The 20,731-nt window shown below is 37.6% G+C and overlaps 2 protein-coding genes across 2 annotated transcripts; both read left to right on the top strand.

Moving 5' to 3' along the window:
- The first annotated feature begins 464 nt into the window (after positions 1 to 464).
- On the top strand, positions 465 to 11,134 carry LOC115008285 (protein shisa-5-like). The gene is made up of 5 exons (XM_029431785.1): positions 465 to 627; positions 1,553 to 1,691; positions 2,160 to 2,299; positions 7,677 to 7,985; positions 9,090 to 11,134. Exons 1-5 carry the CDS (start codon positions 561 to 563, stop codon positions 9,254 to 9,256), a joined length of 822 nt encoding a protein of 273 aa, XP_029287645.1. The 5' UTR covers positions 465 to 560; the 3' UTR covers positions 9,257 to 11,134.
- Positions 11,135 to 12,168: 1,034 nt separating this feature from the next.
- Positions 12,169 to 19,798, top strand: sys1 (SYS1 golgi trafficking protein). Its single transcript, XM_029431772.1, has 4 exons — positions 12,169 to 12,326; positions 13,687 to 13,936; positions 14,033 to 14,100; positions 14,440 to 19,798. The coding sequence occupies exons 2-4, from the start codon at positions 13,775 to 13,777 to the stop codon at positions 14,678 to 14,680; spliced, it is 471 nt and encodes a 156-aa protein (XP_029287632.1). The 5' UTR covers positions 12,169 to 12,326; positions 13,687 to 13,774; the 3' UTR covers positions 14,681 to 19,798.
- The last annotated feature ends 933 nt before the right edge of the window (positions 19,799 to 20,731 follow it).

Here is a 20,731-nt window from a genome sequence, read left to right as displayed (position 1 = left end):
AAAAAGTTTGGGAACCACTATACAGTATAGACTAATCAGAACAAAAATATTGGTATTTCCCCTTATCATACTAAATGTAGTCTTTGAGCATCTGCACATCGCATAAATGGGTTAAACCGGTTGTACTTAGTTACATTCCTCCATTGTACTTGACTTACGTTACTTAATGGAAAAAATGGCCACTATATTGTTTAAACTTCTATAAAAAGACAGAGGGGTAACATCATCGGCCCGGAAAGTTCAGGTTCAAAAGGCTTTATTCAAATATTTGAATAAAACAGGCTTAATATCTAGAATATATTTGTTTTGCTTTAACAATCACATGAGTAAACTGTAATAAAGTCATGATGTTCCACACTCCAGTACAGTAGGTGGTTGCATGCACCTTCAACGTTGGTTTATAATCTGCCATTAAAACCAACGAAGAAGAAGGTCATTACCCGGAACATGGGCGTGATGTTGACTGAGTGACGCAGCCGGGTGTATTGACGATCTTTGCGGCGGCAGCTCAGTCGGTTCGTTGGAGGTCTCCTGCCTGGTTCCGGAAAGTAACGTTAGTCATGGCGTCAGGCCTGTCCAGTGTTGTTGTGTTGGCGTTATGTGTGGTTCTGGCCCCTTGTGTATTTGGTGAGTTTTAATTTTTACTGTCGTTATTCTTCTTCTTTGTTTCTCGCATTGTTTAATTTACTGCGGGATTTAACGGACGCTCAGCTAGCTAGAAACTGGGGTTTTAACAGACAAAAAAAAATCATCCGGGGCGGTTAGCCTAGCAACCGAGAGTTGCCTGTTAAAGTTACAGTCTGTTCAAACATTGTTTTTACAACATAACCTTCATGAATGTAGGATGTCTTGCAGAACAGAAGGATGGATAGATAAAACCACAGCTGTCAAGTGATAGTCTGGCCACGAGTACTACTTGAGCTATGACAAAAATAGCATGTGCTAATAAAGGAGGAATTGCAAGTGTAATGTTATTAAAAGTAAAAACAGTGCAATAATAAAGATTACTATGGATAATATAAAATGTCAATGAACTGAACAGTTGTATTACACTACATTACAAATAGAAATTGAGCTGCAACTAAGTACTATTCTCATTTCAGAAAATGGTGTAAAACGTACATTACAGTTTCCCAAGGTGTGAGGTGATATTTTCACATTACTTTTTTTTGTTTGACCAACCAAAACCAAAATATATTCAGTATATGAAAAAGTAGCAAATCCTCACATTGGAGAAGATGGAAGTAGAGACTATATGAAGTGTTTGCTTGAAACATTACCAAAATAATATGTCCATTATAAGAATTGGCTTCCTGTGAACATTTCTGTCCATTAATAAATCGATTAATGGACTAATTGTTTCAAAACACCAAACCAATATATGATTTTATTTAATGGGTTGAGGCATTTATGTGTTTCCTTAATCTCCTGTTATGCTCTACTACTATTTTACCCATTTCTGGCAGTTCAGCACCACTGCAGCTTTGTCTTCAGAGGTACAAAGGCTAACATTTCCTGCCCCTTTCTGCTTTCTGTCTCTGCCCTGTTACAGCAGGGGACAGCGACTGTCGGGCCTTCGAAAACCAACCAAGCCAAAGATGCAGAACAGGATTTTGTTGTGGTAGCTGCAGCAACAGATACTGCTGTCATGACACTTTCTGGCGGTTTTCTGATGATAAACAAGATGACTGGTATACTATTTTATTCTGTAATAGATGATAAATTGCCTCTAACTACAGTTTTTCCCTGTGTATGCTCAGTAGAGATGTGTTGTTGCAGTTATGCAAGCAACAGGAAGAAGTGTCTTCCTGTACATGACCACCGGCATGAAGCAACAGAAGAAGACTTTTCACGTCTTAGATTTATGAAATATGTTTAGCCTAATTGTCTGATGTTAATTTAATCGGCAATGAAAACAGGAAAGGGGATTTTACATTCATGTAATTATAGAATTTATGTAATTGTGTTTTCCAGTTGTGGTCATTGCACAGGGGATAGTGGTTGTGACAAATATTGTGTAGGAACAACGTTACTTATCATTAGTAGTACAACTAAAGGACTAGCATTATTCATCTTGTTGTCTACTGTTCTGTACCAGTAAGATAATAGCAACATAAATATTGTTTTGCCTAATTTTTAATTTTCAATTTTTTTTTCAGTTTTGATGCCTTTAGCTCTTATAACTCACCATTGCCCATGGTCTTTGGGATTGGTGGCTTTATTACCATTTTGCTCATCTTCATCTGCTGCTGTGTCTGTCCCTGCTGCTGCCTGTACAAGATGTGCCGCAAGCCAAGACGTAAGTAGCCTTCCAGTTGCAATTAAATCTGTTTATTGTTGTATGTGATGCTTTTTATATAAAGAGCTGGCAGCTAGTTCTTCAGCCACAAGTTCGACCGCCTTGATATTTACAACTGCCAATGTTTTAGATGCTCGAAACAGGCTATGGTATGATTTATAGATTTTGGTAGACTTAAAGAAGGAGGCATCATAATGTTGATACAAACATTTATTGTATCTGTATCATTTTGTTTGGATTCTTTCTCAATAGCCTCCATATTTAGTAGCCAAATCTTATGCAACAGAAAACTCCTCAAAATGACCACTTATAAGCCAACATTTTTACTCTTTTTATTTTATTTACATTTTATAGACCAAATGATTAGTTTGGAAATAAATAATCAAGAAAATAATGGAAATATTGATTGACAATGAGAATAATCTTCAGTTGTGGCTCTGGGGAATTTTAAGGTGTTAAAGCAACATGCCACTACATTTCCCAAACACACAAGCCCTGCTCAGTGACCAGTTGTTAGTATTAGTTAGGCGTCATTTTATACAAGGGCAATAGTAACAACTCAGTTAGTTAAACCCGTGAGTAATGTATTGACAGCATGTGCTGCTGATGCTGCTTCTGCAACATGTAGCTGCATATGTAGGTTTCCTGCACACAACAACGACCAACAGACTGAGCGGCTGTTGACCATAAACGGGAGGGGGTTCTTTTAACAAAGAAGTCACTCTTGGTTTCCAGTGTGTTGGAGTATTTGTCTGTCTAATTTTGAAACTGAACATCAGGGGATGTATTTTAGGGTCTGTTGGCCCACCCACCACATGACTTTCATTACTGCAGTGACTCATTCTAACTAATAACGCAGACCTTGAGACACAGAACATTCACAAAATTACAAGAATATGTTACACTGACAAGAGTTACAAAGAGGAACTTTATTCAATGAAGTAAACTCTATATCCACAGCTGTGAGGTTCCTGGTATTTGTGTTGCTGCATGCTGTGCAGGTTTTCACTTGGCTTTAGTGATCTTCTGATGTGAGCCATGTACCCTCCAGGTTGATGACCCACCCAGTATAGTCATCGGTAATAATTGCTATTTTGAGTTTGGGCAAAACTTGAAAACTAGTTTCATCACCAGAAAGCTCACGCCCTTAGTTCATTTATGCTGCCGTTATACAAGCCAGGGCCTGTTAATTTTCAATGCTCTGATTTAGGGCATAGATGTGATAAACGCCAGCTTTAAGATGCTTAAAAACAGCTTTATGAGAATTCCATTGGAAATCTGTGGTTTTAATCAATCTGTTATTCATTTTAAGTCTGGATATTTTGTATTTTTGCTATTGTCAATAAAACCCATATAAAGAGTAAGACCAAAACCAACATTGAATAGTCATATTAACAAGTACTGTCTGTGTAGCCGGAGCCTGATGTATGTGTGTGATAAAAACCTATGCATGTGCCGCAGCATTGCACAAACTGTCATGCTCCTTAATTACCAATATAGGCACTGTGAGTTATTTTGAGTTTATACCACATACATCTACATCCTGTTGCCATAGATACTTATTTCTGCATCAAACCCGTAACTGAAAATAGTCCCCAACCAAAAAACATTTGCTCCTGTTTGACTAATGTTTGCTAAAAACTCCAGGGCCCGGCTGCTTTTAAAAGAAACCAAAGTATTTATTACATCCGCAAAGGAGGATATGTTTTCAGCTTGGTTTGTCCATCTGTTTGGATGTCTATCTGTCAGAAAGGGTACGGAAAAACTACTGGCTGATTTTCATGAAACATTGTGGAAGGTTGTTGCATGGGCCAAAGGAAGAACCCGCTAACCTTTGAAATGGATCAGAATCGCAGAGGGAAAACACAAATTGTTGTTCATTTACATTTCGAGATGGGTCATTTGTGCTGCATTCGTGTGATGTCGGAATAATTAGAAAAATTCTGCGCTCTCCAAGAGGCAATGTTACTGGTTTTTAAAGATTTACATTTCAGTAGGAACCAATGGGCTTCCGACCGAGCAACGCAGACAGACAATAACATAAATACAGAATATTGCTAGCCTCATTCTTTAAATCATAATTTAATTTAGATTCTTTTATCTTTTTTGTCGTCTCTACTATTAACATAGTAACTCTGTAAGTACTTTGTATAGCTTTATGTACATCCCTTACTTTACAGTAACACTTGCCTTTAGATCATTTCCATTGAAATCAGAGTAACAATGAATGTTACAGCTGTAAATATAAGCTGTGCTGTGCGTGACTGCTGTCTCTGGCATAGATTCAGATCACAGACCGTCTCTATGTTCACGCTCCTGCCACAGTATTGTGGTCTGCTTCCATGTTGCTTTATTTGCAGGTACTGAGTGCGTCTGAGCAGCATGCACTAAGGCATGCAAAACTGTTGCAGTTGTTGTGTTCCCACAAGACTTTAAGGTTTTTGACACAAGCCATCAGAATCAAAGTCAACCAGTCTTCACATGCGAAAGTCCCCCATCATTAACTGTGACTCCTGAAAAGTAGTTTTATAACCGTGGAAACATTCCAACAGGATTTGCAACCAGGCCTCTGTCTTGCATAGTTTCACATTTTTCTGAATTATTTCTTGGTCTCTGTCCACCAAATATCATTCATTACTAAGAGTCTGAGTAATCTTATAGAGAGATAAAAACAACAAAGGCAATGGGCCTCATGCTTGAACATTTTCCTATCCTAAACCCCTCTCTGTTTTCTGTGAGGTTTGCTTGTACAAGTGTTCCAAGTCAGATTCCCCAAACTCTTTTAACTGCACAAACTTGTCTTTGATTGCTCGTTTGAGCCTGATGAATAAAACCTGTTCATGAAAAGTTTGTGAGATATAATAATTAGTATAATCATTGCCCTTAGAATGACTATATACGGTTACCTGTACCTCTCAGTGTTTGGGGAAGTTTAATTTACAAAAATGTTACCAAAGAGTAAAAAGAAGAATTTGACACGGCCAAGTTTCAGGTCTTGCTGTTGTAAATGAGCAGTCAGTGGTGGTGTCAGATGACCCAAAACAACTAGAAATATTGATAGTACAGCTGTCGTCTCTGAGAATAGTATAGCCTACAATAGGTAATGTTACACTTTCTGGTGCACCAGAATGATACTGGACAGCAACCTGTACAACAAACTGTGCTGTTGCTGTGCCAAAAAATGCCACCTAGTATCATAGCAAGCAGTTATGATGAGTAGAATATTACTTTTGCCGTATATTATACTGTATATTTGTTATTTTTTAATTATTTTTTTGGGGCTTTTCATGCCTTTTATGATAGTGAAGTGCAGATTGTGAAAGGGGGGGGAGAGAGAAGGGGAACGACATACAGCAAATGGCCACAGGTCGGACTCGAACCTGTGGCCGCCGTGGCGAGGACTCAGCCTCAGGACTCAGCACGAGACATATTGAGACAACCATATTAGAAGAAATGAGACGAAACAATTCAAAGAGATACAAATATAAATGGGGCTGAATCTTTATTGGTATTTTCAGTTTGGTGGTGAGGACAGACACCGTTACAAAGTGTTTACACCAAGAAAGCACATAAACAGGGAAAAACCGTGGCATGTGAATTTCCACGGCCTATTTTTTATGAGCTTTGTGCGATCATAGACAGACAGTCTGCATCCTCTGATATCTCCGAACAACAGGGTGGGTTTAGCTCCACTCTCTTTAGTCCTGGAGCTCGTTATTTATTTATTTTTCTTCTTCCTAATGCTTAGACATAAGGCCGCAACTAACAATTACTTTCATTGTCTATTTAATCCGTTTGAGGGTTTTTTCTCGACTAATCGATCAATAAAACGTCAAAAAAAGGTGGAAAATGTTAATCAGTGTCTCTGACATGTCCTTAACTCAAATATATTCTGTTCACATTTAAGAAGCTGGAATCAGACAATGTTTTTTAAGAAGAAAAACAATTACTCAAACCAATTAATCGATTATCAAAATAGTTGTCTATTAATCTAATAGTTGACAACTAATGAATTTATCCAACCTTTAACCCGCTTCTCTAACTGAATTCCTTAAAAATACCCCAAAGTGGAGAAAACCACCTGAGTACTGTGTGTATTTGTGCGGGCACGTACGTGCACCGTCACATTCTTGCACTTCCTGTCAGTATTGGTCTTAATACGCCAGCTTTCGTCAGGTTTTGCCATGCAGCAACCAAGCTCTGGCAGAGAGAGCGCTATGCTAAAACACAAGCAAGAATGTGGACTCCCCGACTTGGGCTGTTGCATGTTGGGATCACATCCAGGAATGTCAGAGCTCCACCTCGTGTGAATCACTGTTTCCACGACAACCACAGTGGGGAAAACTCAAGACCATCCCACGTCATTTACAGGAAGTGACTCCCACTCTGGTAGGAAAGAAAATAAAACATGGTGGGGGAGACACACACACACACACACACACACACACACACACACACAGAGGACTTTAGAGGCCCTACAAGGGTGTCTGTTTGGTTCTGTATTTATATACAACTAGCAAATAGTCATGTTTTGTTTCTTTGATAGAGAACTTATCTTCTTACCTAGCACTTTTCTTAACTGCCTTATGTTCAAGTCTCAAGTCTCAGTTTATGAAAATATTTACTATGAATAAATATATAGATTAAATGATTTGTGTAACCTGAAAAACTTGCACAGGAGGTGTGCTTTTTTGCAGTCCTGAGTATTTTTTGCAGGTTTTCCTTTCAGGCTGCATACCTCAACAACCTCCACAAATGAGATAGGACACACAGTATGCTATCTGAGAGGCAGTACCCAGGGCAAAGACAGTCCAAAAAGCGCTCACACACTGCTGCTTATAAAGCTGAATTTGTGTAACGAGATAATCATCAAGTTGACTCATGAATGTGTCTACATTTGGTTTACTTTCTGTTCTCTAGTCTTTTGGCAGCTGGACAGTCAAAGGAAACTGCGTAAATGAAACTAAAACACTCGTTTAAAAGTGGTTTGTGTAGTTGCATAAATGCAGAAGTGATGGTTGGATTTAAGTCTTGCTGTATGTTTGTGAAACCACAGATTTCTTATCTGTATGAAATCTGAACTTCTCTTTTGTTTCAATGTTGTAATACTTTGTTCTATTTCTTAGTGTCTGTGTTGACTGTTGTGGTTATGCTCTGAAAATGACTCGTTTACCTTGTGACTGATGCTGCTTATTTTTGGTGCAGTTTTACGCTGTCAGCCTCAGTGTTCTCATTTACCACATTAACCAGCATAAGATCAAACGATCAGCTCAGACCAGACTAGCTTTAGTTGGTCAAAGCTAGTTTTAGTTCAACCCCCTACTTGGCTTGTGTTTTCTGTATTTCTTATCTGTTTCTGTGTTGTGTTTGCTTACAGCTGTGATAGCTACCACCACCCACACCACAGTGGTCACCACCGCCCCACAGCAGTACCCTCAGCAGCCAACTGCAACACCTGGGCAGCCTCAGTCCTACCAGGGGGGCCAGTATCAACCCTACCATCCCATACCAGTGCAGCCGGGTTACGGACCCCAGCCCGCTCAGCCGGGTTACGGAGCTCAGCCCATGCCCCAGGGTTACGGAGCCCAGCCCATGCCTCAGGGTTACGGACCCCAGCCCATGCCAACATCTTCCTACCAGGGACAACAGTTTACAGCGCTACCGCCACCAACATATCAGGAAGCCAGTGAGTGGAAGTCTTTATAACCTAGACAAAGATTGTGAGGGTGTGTCGCTGGAAAATGAATATAGGGGGAAACACTGGGTCTGATTGTTACCACAGCCTATTGTCAAACTTCCCTTTTTAAAACCCTTCCAATATACATATCAACAAAAAAAATACTAAAACTACATAAAATATAACCTTTAAAAGTCTGAACTCTGATGAAATGTATGAATTTTTCCTCAATCATTAAAGAAAAGAGGACACATGAATTACTTGCGTTAATGTTATCCAAAATTTTAACCGCTTACCTCAAACTATAGAAGTGAGTGAATACAACTTTTTTAGAAGGTAGATATGGTAATGCCAATTGAGCAAGAATGACTGTGAGACGGCAGTTTTCTGATCGTGGTAGATAAGGCATAGTTTGAATTTGTTCTGACTCTCAGAGATTTATCTAATGATCTAAAATGAAAATGTATGTCAAGCTGAAGCTGTCCAGATAGCAACTCTAGTTCTTTATTTCACAACTGCAAAAAAAAACTAATGTGAGAGTGTTTTGTGTACCTCCATACTGATTTTAAGAGGGGTGCATTTCCCAAATGTATCTGCGGGAAATGGGCAGGAATGAAGTTTAGTTTGCACGTATACACTTGTATAAAGAAAGTTAGAACATTGTGCAGGAGAGGTTAGAAGCCCAAAGTGGCTTGTGAAGATACCTCCCCTATTAAATTAAGTTAAATCCAATCAATTCATACTAAAAAGATAACAGTTTGCATAATTTATCAAAGTTTCAAGTATAAGCAGTCAAACAAAATTGACATAGAGGTTTATGTTGAGTTGCACGTTGACCATTACATAGTGTTGTTTTTTTTGTTTTTTTTAGAAACACCCAGCATACTACAGAAAAGCCCCCTTTAACACAGGATAATGATCCCTTTAATGACACTAGCTTTAAAAAAATTTATTCTGTTGCTTTTCGGAAGTGGAGGTAGAGCTGCTGGAATAAAGTTGGGTCATGTCTGGATTTTCTAAAATAGGAAGTTAAACATTTGTATGACCAAACAGAAGTTGTGTTTGCTGTTGAAGCCCTTTCAGCCTCATGCCATGTTTTCTTTCTGTGTGCAGTCGGTCCTGCCTACCCTCCCAACCCGATGCCTTACAGCCAGGCTGCATTCGCCCCCGGCCAGCCAGCGTACCCTCTGCAGCCTCCTGTCCAGCCGCAGCCCAACGCTCCTCCCCCACACAAGGGCTACATAGCCCAGCCAGCGTACAACCCGGATTTTAATGGCTAGTGGCCCACACTGCCACACTCTTAGCCACTTAAAACGTGCTGCAGCATTTTTCGAACTTGGCAGAACTGGAAATGTGCAATCTGAATCAGAGATGATTGAATTGTTTTGTTCATGTGTTTTGGTGGTTAAATATGGAAATGTTATGACACATTTGTAGTCAAAGGGTTGCCAAGTGAAATTGTTGACATCATCGGCTCGTATTGCATGGACTTACAATATTACAGGTGGTGAAATTGTTGTTTGAGAAAAAAAAAAAAAAAAAAAATCTTAGTGGCTCCATCTTGCTCATCTTTTGTAAATGACACATAAAACCACTGAGTCTCCCTCCTGGTCCCCATCGATACTGTGCACCGCCCGAACCTGCCTGATCTCTTCATTCACATCTACAGTAATGGCAGTCAGACTCAGCGGTCAAACTTTTGCGGTATTTGGTTGTCACGGTCATAAACTCATTGCTTTCTGCCGGTTTATTTCAGACCGATAAAGTGCTATGAACCTTTTTTTTCCATGTACTTTTATAATGCTTTTATATGCGTCACCTGTAAACAAATCAGGTCCAAAGTGTGTAATACTTCTCACTAGATGATTCATTGAGGAAAGTATACATGTCATTTCAGTTAACTAATAATGTTCAGGAAAATGGGTCTTCTTTAAACCCTCCATGAAAAGGGAACGTTCATGTCAATTCAACAAAATAAGCCTCGCTCACAGGGAAGGTTTTATGTGTTCATGTACAAGGGAGATATCTCATCTCCTTTTTCTCCTTTTTTTTTTCTCAGGTTGTTTTCATTCGTTGTTTTCACCTTACAACACAAGTTACTGAGCTGAAATGCATCGGCAGCTTTGAATGAAAGAACCAAAGCAGATTTCTTTTTTTTTTTGTCTTTTATCAATCCACAGTAAAAAAAATACAAATGTTTAGAAGTTACAAGAAACAAGTGTGCCTTCTTAGCCACATTACTTTTATGAAACGTGAAGTGTCATTTACAACATCTACACAATGTTGTTGTTCTTCATGCACATTTGCCACATTGTTTTGCACTATGCAGTTTCAACTTTAGTTATAACTCAAACTGCATGTTATACATCTTTAAAAAATCATACTTTTTTTATTCAGTATTGTGTTATTTGTCTTGTGTTTTTATTTAAAAACTAAATGCCTTTCTTGCTCTGCTTTCTCACTTCTGCTTTCTGAAATGACTTGAACTGGTTTGTTAAAGTGACCTTTTTTCTTATGATCCAGCTGAACTAGGAGAAGTACAGTCACAGCTCATGTGAGGAACCATTTTCAACTTCCTCTCTCTAGACTTTGGTTGTGGTCAAATAATATAGTAGCTAATATATTCCATTTCCATGTTTCATTATATGAGTATCACAGGTACAGGTTTCAGAATGGCCTTCAGTCACATTTATGCTGTGGCTTGTTTTATTTCACCAGCTGATGTATGAGACATGCCGGCTAATGGAAAGGGGCCTAATGTCCTCACATATATCTTTGTAATTTGCAAAATAGTTAATTTGTGAGGAATGTGCATGTGATTCTTACATCGACCATGCAATTTGTCTGTACTCCATTGTGGGCTTGCCTTTTTTTGTGAAATCTGTCTTTATAAAAGTGTTCCTGCCTGTGATTTCAGTCCTTTGCCCAGTGGTGTTTCTTCAAGATGACTTTAGTTGGAGGGTTTTTATTTGTGTGTGGATTATAGCCTTTTGTGTTCTTTACCAGCAGAGATGTATTCTTATTCCATCTGTGTTTCTCATCCAAGAATAATTGTCATTGATGCTACTTTGACAATATATGTTCATTATTTTTATTTTGTTAATCCCCCCCCCCCCCCCCCCCACTTCTGCAGAATTCAATAAAATATCTATTTTCTGTTTTGCCCCAACTTTGGTTATTTAATTTTCAAAATAGAAGATTATAACTCAAAGCGGACATGTATCTACGCTAGACAACTCAAAGAAACTGTTAAAATATTAAATAAGTGAATAGATAACAAGACTATGACAAAGAACATATATCATTTTAATTTATGTAGCCCAAAATCAGAAATGTATTCGCACCAAAATCAGCTGGGACTGTATGGAATGTCATTAGTTTTACATGTATGAAGTCATATACCAAAGCATTTGACACATTTTAATTTTGACCAGATGATGGCGCTAATTGTAAAGTTAAAGAGGATCACCAGAGGGAAACCAGGGGAACATGAATGTCTTAACTAACTTGTATTACAATTCATACAAACGTTTTTGAGATACTTCAGTCTGACCTAGCATGTCTAAAGAAATAAACAATGAAGAAATACAACTGAATATACAAGGTTGAATTTGATTACTCTGTAGAGCCATGTGCAGTATAAGACAAGCACATTAAGAATTTACTTCTATTATCTTAGAATCAGAACAGAACACAATCACAAATAGGAATGAGCTTACCTCTCAGCAAGAATACATATATTGGAGGCAGAACTAACTAACACTTTGTTCCCATCCCAATTCCCTCATCTTACTTTTGCAAGTTATTCATAAAACATTATTGAAATATGTTTGTTGAAACCCCTGAGGAAAAATATATGACCTTATGTGTTATGTCTATATTCATAACTTGTTTATTATTATCTGACTTTTATTTTATTTATTTATTACAAAATTGTATTTTATACAGGCGATTGAAAGTACTGCTACATCATCCGGAAGATAAAACGGAACGATTTCAAAATAAATTATGCATTTGCATAAAAAGAAAAAAACAACAACGAGTGCATCATGGACACCACACATATAGCTATTATCTAATACATTGTGAAATGTATTCCCTCAGTTGTTTGTAGAAAAATAATTCCCCAGGGAAATCAGTAAAGTTTGTCTCTGTAATACGTCTAATGTATTTTACATTGAAAAGAAAGAACGTTTTATTTCCGGATCCACCGCTGTGACTTCCGTGTTGTTAACAAGGTACAACTATTACGAAGCCCGGTTTATTAACAGTAAAGTTTTGAAAACAGTAAGCAACTGAAGGGATTATCGTTAATACGGCACACTGAAACCTCTCTAATCCAGTACTCAGGTATGTATCTTCTGTCTCTATGTTTTGTTAAAACAGTTGCTCATAAGGAAAACTACCATAATGCTAACATGGTGTAACTTGTTGGTCATCTTTCGTGTTGTTGTACCGTTAGACGAGCAATATGCTTCAGTCTTTCTGTTGTTTCCACCCACGGTTAATTGTCTGTGTTAACGTGGCTTTTATGTTTGCTTGAACTGATTTAACAGCGGGGTTTTAGGAGTTTAAACACCAGCAAAACAATGCTAAGAGGTTGTATTTGTTATGTTAGCATTTGCTAATTGTTGGGTTTGTGTTGGTGGTAAGCTAGCTGAGTGTTCGGTTAGCTTGCTCTTGATTTTAAATGTAAGCATACGTGACACAGTCATGGCAAGATTCACGAGTGGAAGATTTACTCCAGCTACTTCGTGGACATTTGAAGGACCCTTGACCTTCCTATAATGTTATTTTAAGCTTATTTAGCACTCCGTGGTAGCTCTGGCTATTATTTCTCTGAGATCTGAGCTATTTTGCACGAACTCATCGTCTTCTTGGATGAATTATTACAGCGTTTATGTTTTCTATCTTCATATTGATTAGTTTTACTTTTAACTGTATTCAATACGTTCATTTAATACAAAATATTGCCCATTCAGTTATAAAAAGTTGTTTAATATTACAACATATTTATATAAGAAATCAAACACAATATATTATGCATAATATTATCTGACAGTAAAAAAAAAAAAGTATTGCCTGAAGCCTGCGCTTATTGTGCTTCATCTTAATACTTAAGCATTTCTCAAATTAAAATAACATAACAGATATGTCAGTCATTTCTCAAAAATGATTTACAGTAAAGAAACACAAATCTAATCAACAAACACCATAAATCAGAGACAGACATTTCTGTCATGTCAGTTCAAAGATTGCATTGATTACATTCCTGGCTTGTTGATTTTGTAAGGTTGTACTACTCTAACTAATCACAGAAGAACAAAATATCTCAAGTGTCACAAAATAATTGGCTACAAGCTAATAGATGTTATTACATTTTAACTGCCTTTTTCATTGTGAGCTCCAGCGCTCAATTTTCCTGGGTTTTTCAAACACTTCTACCTCATGTAACACCTGTATTTGTGTTCCTTTTTTATTTTAACCTATACTTCTTATTCCGTCTGTTAAGATAAGGAGACATCTGTTTATAAGGTACTTCACAGCAGTGCAGTTGACTGTGTTACTGAAATAAATACCTATGATCTTACAGTTATTGTTATATTCCTGTGTAAAAAAGCTGTTTAAATAAGATTCAAAACATGAGATGTGAAATGTTAATTATTTTTATTTAATTTCCTTTCATTAAATTTAACATTTGGTGTTTCAGATTTTGAGATCACACGCAGGTCACAGTGGATGGCCCAGCTGGTAACGGTTAACATCCTTTGCGCCTGTACGTGAAACATCAGTCCGCAATGGCCAGTCACTTCCGTAGCTACATCTGGGACCCGGTCCTCATTGTGAGTCAGATTGTGTTGATGCAGTGCATCTACTACAGCTTCTTGGGCCTGTGGTTAGCTGGAGTGGACAGTCTGGTGCAAAGTAGTCGGTCACTGGACCAGATCTTCAGCTATGAAGTAAGTAGTAAGATCTCTGCCAGCTGTGGGACGCATGTTTGTGGCCCATTTGTAGACTCCTGAAACGGTATTTAAATCTTTGCTCTGCTTTGGCAGATACTTGGTTTTGCAACAATACATGGCAGGCTCTCAATGATGGCATTCATCTTGAACTCTCTTACCTGGTGAGTAATCTCTTCAATTTCTTTTCTGTACATCCAAAAAGATGAGAGCTGTGACAGCTTACTAAAATGCTGATGTTCAAGCATCTCGTGATAAAATGGCATAACGGATTTATTCTCAACTGCAGAACTGAAGGATTTCCACCGATAGCACTTAGCAGATGAGCAAGATATTTAGTCGAATACAAATAAAATAAAAGATAAGTTCTATAGATTTGGTGCGTGGCAAGACTTGAACATTTACAACTTTGCAGGGGCATCTTTTGTATCCACACAAATCTTATCTGAAACGAAACTGAGCATAGCTGATAACATAACTTTTCTGTGTCATTGTTCCTGCAGCGCCCTCGGCCTGTGGTTCTTCATCCGTCGGGGGAAACAGTGCCTGGACTTCACAGTCACTGTGCACTTCTTCCATATGATTGGCTGCTGGATCTATAATGCTCACCTTCCAGCTGCCCTGTCCTGGTGGCTCGTCAATATAGCCTGCATGGCGCTGATGGCTGTAATCGGAGAGTACTTGTGCATGCGGACGGAGCTCAGGGCCATTCCAGTCAATAGTGGACCCAAGTCTAACCTGTGAATTTTTGTTGACACCACTCTGAAAGTCTGTGGATGGTTAACCCCTGAAGAACTCGCTAGAAGAAGTTTTTTTACTGCTTGCAAAAAAAAATGGAGCTTCAGCGAAGTTGTTGGATTGTCATCCATCTCCACTTCAAGTGATACACCAGATGAACTGATCTATTTATTCATAGCTGTCTGCTAAATGTTGGACAGTATTAACTCTGTAGCATATTAAGATACATGTTTTATTGCTTATAAAAGCAGGAGTCAGTTTACACCTTTCTCTAAACCTAATGGCTATATATTTCTTTCTTAGTAATTGTTTTTTTGTTTTAATTTTAAGTACATGAGCATCCCATTCGCTCATTTTAAGATTTGCGATAGTTCTTTTTTGTTCCGGGTATGTGCACGTCTTTAAATGACAAAATGAAACTGTTAAGAAACTTTAAAGCAAATACAAACTGTCTTAAAAAGCAGAAGAAGAGCAACAACAGCAACATTGTTCCTCTCTCTTTGTGTTGGTATAAATACATGCTGGCTGGGTTGTCAAACAAACTTGAATATCATGTTACAGGATATTGTGGTTTTAAAATTTTAATGTTCCAGTCACACCTCTCTGCAATTTAGAAATGCCAATGTGCAAAGTTTCCTATCGCAGCTTTTATCAAGTTTTCTTACAGCTGCATCTTAAAGCAGAAACCGATCACACAGGACACACTGCATCTGTTTGCAAATAAACTGCGTGGCGGTAAAGTAACACATTTTCTGCCGTTGATTTTAATTTGAACAAGGGGTATGGTTGTTCCGCTACCTGGGGGTATCTACTGTAAGCTGTTTTGTTGAGTTGCCTCTTAGCAAAATGCTCTCTGGTAGACAGTGATGCAGTGAATATGTCCTGAGCTTTTATTGTGAAAGGGAGATCACGACCTGGAGGCAGACAGAATTGCATTGTAAACCTAATCTTATGGGGAACCTATCTAAACGGTGATGTCATTATTCTACAGCCATTACGTTATGCAATCAACCCTTACTTCATAATAATTAGTTAAAGCAAATGTTGGGCAACAAGTTCAGTGTTCAAACAGGTATACTATAGTTTTCTGACACAAAAATCAATCATTGTGCAAAATGTAGGAAAGAGTTTTCTGCTTCATATTATATTTATAATATACAATCAGGCTTTCTGGATTAAGCTTGATCATTCAGTCTCACAATGCTTAGTTTATTCCTTCATTGTCAAGCTTGTACAGCATTTTGCACAGCGATTGCTCTTTGTTTCCGTCTCTTTATGTCATGATGTATTATGCAGTCATGGTGGCCACTTTGGGGACAGCTTGTCAGCCACCACCAGCTGTGTTCTGACAGCAGACTGTGTCTGAAAACACTATTACTGATTGTGGACGGGAAAAGTACTGAAATGTGCTGCACTGGTGGTTTTTGGATGATAATGATAGGCTTTCAGAAACCTGTTAATGAACTGCCTATTACTTGAGTAGTGCCGGTCCTGTTACGCACATCTTTTTTTAATTCTGTGTGGTGACCATCGGATCAAATCTCTGCAGCTTTCAAAGTGTGGACTACGCAGTGTCAGGTTTTGAAATCAGGTTTCTAAAGTGTAATTTAAGTACATCATTATGCTACGGGGTTGATATTTAAAAGTTGTAAAACAGTTGGACATTTTGGGAAATACACTTATTCACTTTCTTGCGGAGAGTTAGATGAGAAGATCGATTTAAAACTTTAAAAAAAGCTAGACAGTTGTCCAAAGGTAAAGAGATTTAACCCAGCACCTGTGCTCATGATTCACACACCATATCTCGATCGATTAAAACTGAAGTGTAAAAATCTTTGGGTGTTCTGGGTTATGTGTAGAACTGTTTCTTTGTTGGGCGCGGTGATATCCTGCGAGGTGCATTTCATTACCTTTGGACGGAGCCAGGCTCGCTGTTTCTTTATGGTAAACTAAGCCCACCGGCTGCTGGCTGTAGATTCATACTCGCTCAAACACGAGTGATATAAATCCTCTCATCAGACGCTGCAAGAAAGCAAGTAAGCGTTTGTCCAAAAAACGTCAAACTGTTCCTTTTAAGTTATGTTATAACTCATGACTACTCTCTACGCCGGTGTCATCTACTATTTAATTATTTCTTACAACGTCTGAAAGTTTTCAAATGCAAAGCCACCTTTTGTGTTCTTTAACATAAACTTCAGTTTTTATAATGTATTTAAATACAAAGAACCTATTAATGTAATTAAAGTCTGTGACTTGTTTCCTGTGCAGAAACATCACTGACAAAGGTTTACATATGTTTTCCTCCTCTCCGAGTTGGCACCAGCATAAAGGAATTATGGTACAGTGCAAGTACTTTTGTGCATGTGCTGTTTTAATAAATCACGACCAGTTCGTATGAAACCGTGTAAATCTCAGTCAGGAAACTGTAGGTGAGAAAATAATTGGTCATTATGCTTCAGATGTCAGAGATGGGTCCTCTAATGAGGGGCACAGCACAAGCGTGTCTTTAGATCTCTGAAAGGTTTCCACCCCGGGATCTGATCCATCCTTTTCTCCAACCAGCGCTTCTTCTGGAAGTGTCCAGGTGGAAAGAAGCAGATGGGAGAGCACTAACGAGTTGAAAAACACTGGTTGTGATTCTCATTACCAACACTTTGCTTCAGGGAGGGCTAAAAACAGAAACTGTAAGTGAGTGGAACAGCAGCAGAGGACTTACTGCATCTATTAAAGGCTCCACTATTTCACCATTTTTGCTATCGATCATTTTGCTGAAGGTGATGTATACACACACACTATGTTTGAAACATGGTGCTTTATTATTGCAAACACATTACTTTGCCATATATATTGCTTTATACAGTCGTGTGTGCTTTTCTATCAGTGAACTGAAAAACAACATGGATACTGAACTTTGTTTTTACATTCAGAGTTCTTTCCATGTTTAAACTCAATAGGGTTAATTTTGTATGGTACAATGCATATGATAACACGATCGTTTTCATGCTTTCTTCAACAGCACACAGGGAACACAGTCCTCTCTTTTTAAAAGTGACCGTACATATTGCTCATGCTTTGAGGACATCACAACTGTTTTTGAAATTCTCACCACCAGACGCACACAATGGGTGACATAATGCTATCACTCCTGAAACATGAAATAAATTGAAACAGCTAGAACAAACATGCTAAAGGAGGTGGAGGTGGGTGTGTAATGGTTCTGCTGATAAACTGAGACTCTATAGCCCAACTTCATGCACAGAGCAATACCACTGCACATGTCGTCCAAGGTCAAATCAACAGACTGTTCATTATTCCGAAGCACTGTCACTAAAATGATCATGCATTTGGGATCAAAGGTATAAAATATTCAGGAAATCATCCATATTTTTGCTTATGAGGACCATCAGAATTGAAGGAAATATGCAAATAGGGACAGTTGTTTGGAAAAACAAACAAAACAAATTGAAGCCTTCGCTCATTAATTTTCAGCTCGCTCTGAATCTGGGTGACCACTGCAGAAAAAACATCAGATTTCTTTGAAGGGAATTTAACTTGAATACTAATTTCACATTGATTCACAGACCCCTACAGTTAGTGATCTCTCATACGGCTTATTGGCTTAATGTGTCAAATAAATTATTTCGTCGTTCTTGGCTGCTTTTGCAGTTTAGAATCAAGCTGAAGTTTCTCAAAATGAGATTGATTAAAAGCACGAAACATAAGTGGAGCAGTACAGTTTGGAATCTATTTAGTTTGATATCATAATTATACAATGCATTAATGGGTCGATCTTTAATTTAAATACTATTGATACAAAAGTGATTTTATGAATATCTTACAAAAGTATGCGATTGTTTTACTACTGCATATAATTTGACTTTATTTGAGATACATTTTAGGTGTTTAAAATCCAAATGAATACTGTGTATGAGTACTCGGGAATTAAATTAGATTATTTGGGGGATTTTCATTATATTTCTGCATTCTTCCTTCTGTAATATAATCCACCTCTGTGTAGTCTATGACATACTGTGTTGATGCAGTACTGTAAAGAAAAGTTTTAATTCACTATATATTATTGTGTCAATTGCAATTTAGCATTGGCACACACAGCGGGGCAGGATTTAGTGAAACAACACTGAATGTTCACACTTTAGATTTTCTTTAGACTGAAACATCAACAGGTCAGAAGTTTGATCGAGCGTTAGACTGAACCGAAGCGCGGGGCGAGGCTCAGGGAGAGCAAAGAGGAGAAGTGAACGTGTGATGTGTCAAGATGTCTGTTTTTGGTGTTTATAGCAGCCGTGCAACATCAGCCACAGGGGCCTGAAGTGTTGGAGGGGGGGTGGGAGTCCAAAGTGTTAAAGTGGCTTGATTGTCACTCACACAAACATTTAGATCACATTAACATTCAGGTCATTACACCTTTAGTACATCTGAACGGTGTTTAGTCGCCAGCTTTAACGTCTGGTCACATCATGTTCAGATTGTTTTTAATGACGAGAACTAATTATTTCTAAGATATTGCTGTTATTTTTGGTGAAGTGCTCCTTTAAATGTTTTCTACCAATGTGACAACTAATTACACCACGATGGCTTGTCTGTATTTATACAAACTCACTGAAGATTAAAATCTGTATTTTGGTGTCTAACATACAATATAGCTTTTATTTAAAGGAATAGTTCCACTTTTTCAGAAATACGCTTAAATTCAGTTTCTTGCTGAGGAGTAAACGTGACGATCAATACCACTCACATGTCTGTAGACGTGTATTTATATATGTTTATGAATATAAGCTAAAGGACAAGGAAGCAACTACCGTAGCCTAGTTCTGTCCAAAGATAACAAAATCCGCTCCCATCACGTCTAAAGATCACAAATTCAAATTGTATTTGTTTAATCCGTACAAAAATGTAAAAAGTACAAGTTGTGGTCTTACAAGTAGGGATGTGTCAAACTATTTATTTGCTGTGAGCAGCCGTAGGAGCCGTGTGCTAAGCTAAGCTAACTGGCTGCTGGCAGTATCTTCATATTTAGTGTACAGACATGAGAGTAGTATAGAGATCCTCAGCTAACTCCCAACTATCCCTATAATGATAACACCATACAATACAGTGTAGAGGGAGTGCACACAAAAACATGAACACCTTGCTCTCTTAGAATATAATGAAAACCAGTTCAACTCCACAAATACTGCTACCTTCATCCTATCTACCCCAGTTCATTATTTGTGCAATAATTCATAAATGAATTATTCATAGTGTGTATTTTTATATAATTCAGTGCACATAGTGTCTATTTTATGATGCTCTTTTCATTGCCTATCTTTTTTTTTTTACAAAGTTGACAGAGAGATAAGCAGAAGAACTCCAATGTACCTGTACTGCCCTATACATGTGCAAATAGAAATAAATACATCTGATTTTAACTAATGTAATATAAACTAATCTCATCTAATTAAAAATGATTAATGTATATAAACTAATGTAATATAAACTAATGTAATATAATATAAACTAATGTAATATAAACTAATGTAATATAATATAAACTAATGTAATATAAACTAATGTAATATAAACTAATGTAATATAAACTAATCTCATCTAATTAAAAATGATTAATGTATATAAACTAATGTAATATAAACTAATGTAATATAATATAAACTAATGTAATATAAACTAATGTAATATAAACTAATGTAATATAAACTAATGCAATATAAACTAATACAAACTAATCTTTAAAAATGACTTAATCTACACAAACTGAACATGGTAATGTTCAGAAATATAATAATCACTGCATTAGAGTGTACAGGTGTTCATGTTATTGTGTCCACTCCTTGTTTATTGATGAGCCAGAGCCACAGGTGTCTGACTGACTGATCTCACATTGTATCTGAAATCCCTTGAATACTTGTAGTGTTTGCTTTAGTTTGCCTGGACTGATAAATTGGCTGAAATGTCATTTTTCTCAACTGCTCTATCAGTTTCTCGACGTAAGGGAGAATCAAGCTGAAGTATTTGAGGAGATTTCAAACATTATTCATC

Source organism: Cottoperca gobio, chromosome 5 (genome assembly GCF_900634415.1).
Source record: "Cottoperca gobio chromosome 5, fCotGob3.1, whole genome shotgun sequence".
Lineage (NCBI taxonomy): Eukaryota > Metazoa > Chordata > Actinopteri > Perciformes > Bovichtidae > Cottoperca > Cottoperca gobio.
The sequence above is the reverse complement of the archived record's forward strand: the minus strand, read 5'-3'. Positions and strand labels throughout refer to the sequence as shown.

What these genes read in the sequence shown, in the direction of transcription:
- sys1 (XM_029431772.1), top strand. Translation starts at nt 13,775, where the DNA reads ATGGCCAGTCACTTCCGTAGCTACATCTGGGACCCGGTCCTCATTGTG. An exon ending in ACCAGATCTTCAGCTATGAA is followed by an intron (nt 13,937 to 14,032) that starts GTAAGTAGTAAG and finishes CTGCTTTGGCAG; the next exon opens with ATACTTGGTTTTGCAACAAT. An exon ending in ATCTTGAACTCTCTTACCTG is followed by an intron (nt 14,101 to 14,439) that starts GTGAGTAATCTC and finishes TTGTTCCTGCAG; the next exon opens with CGCCCTCGGCCTGTGGTTCT.
- LOC115008285 (XM_029431785.1), top strand. Translation starts at nt 561, where the DNA reads ATGGCGTCAGGCCTGTCCAGTGTTGTTGTGTTGGCGTTATGTGTGGTT. An exon ending in GATGATAAACAAGATGACTG is followed by an intron (nt 1,692 to 2,159) that starts GTATACTATTTT and finishes TTTTTTTTTCAG; the next exon opens with TTTTGATGCCTTTAGCTCTT. An exon ending in ACCAACATATCAGGAAGCCA is followed by an intron (nt 7,986 to 9,089) that starts GTGAGTGGAAGT and finishes TTCTGTGTGCAG; the next exon opens with TCGGTCCTGCCTACCCTCCC.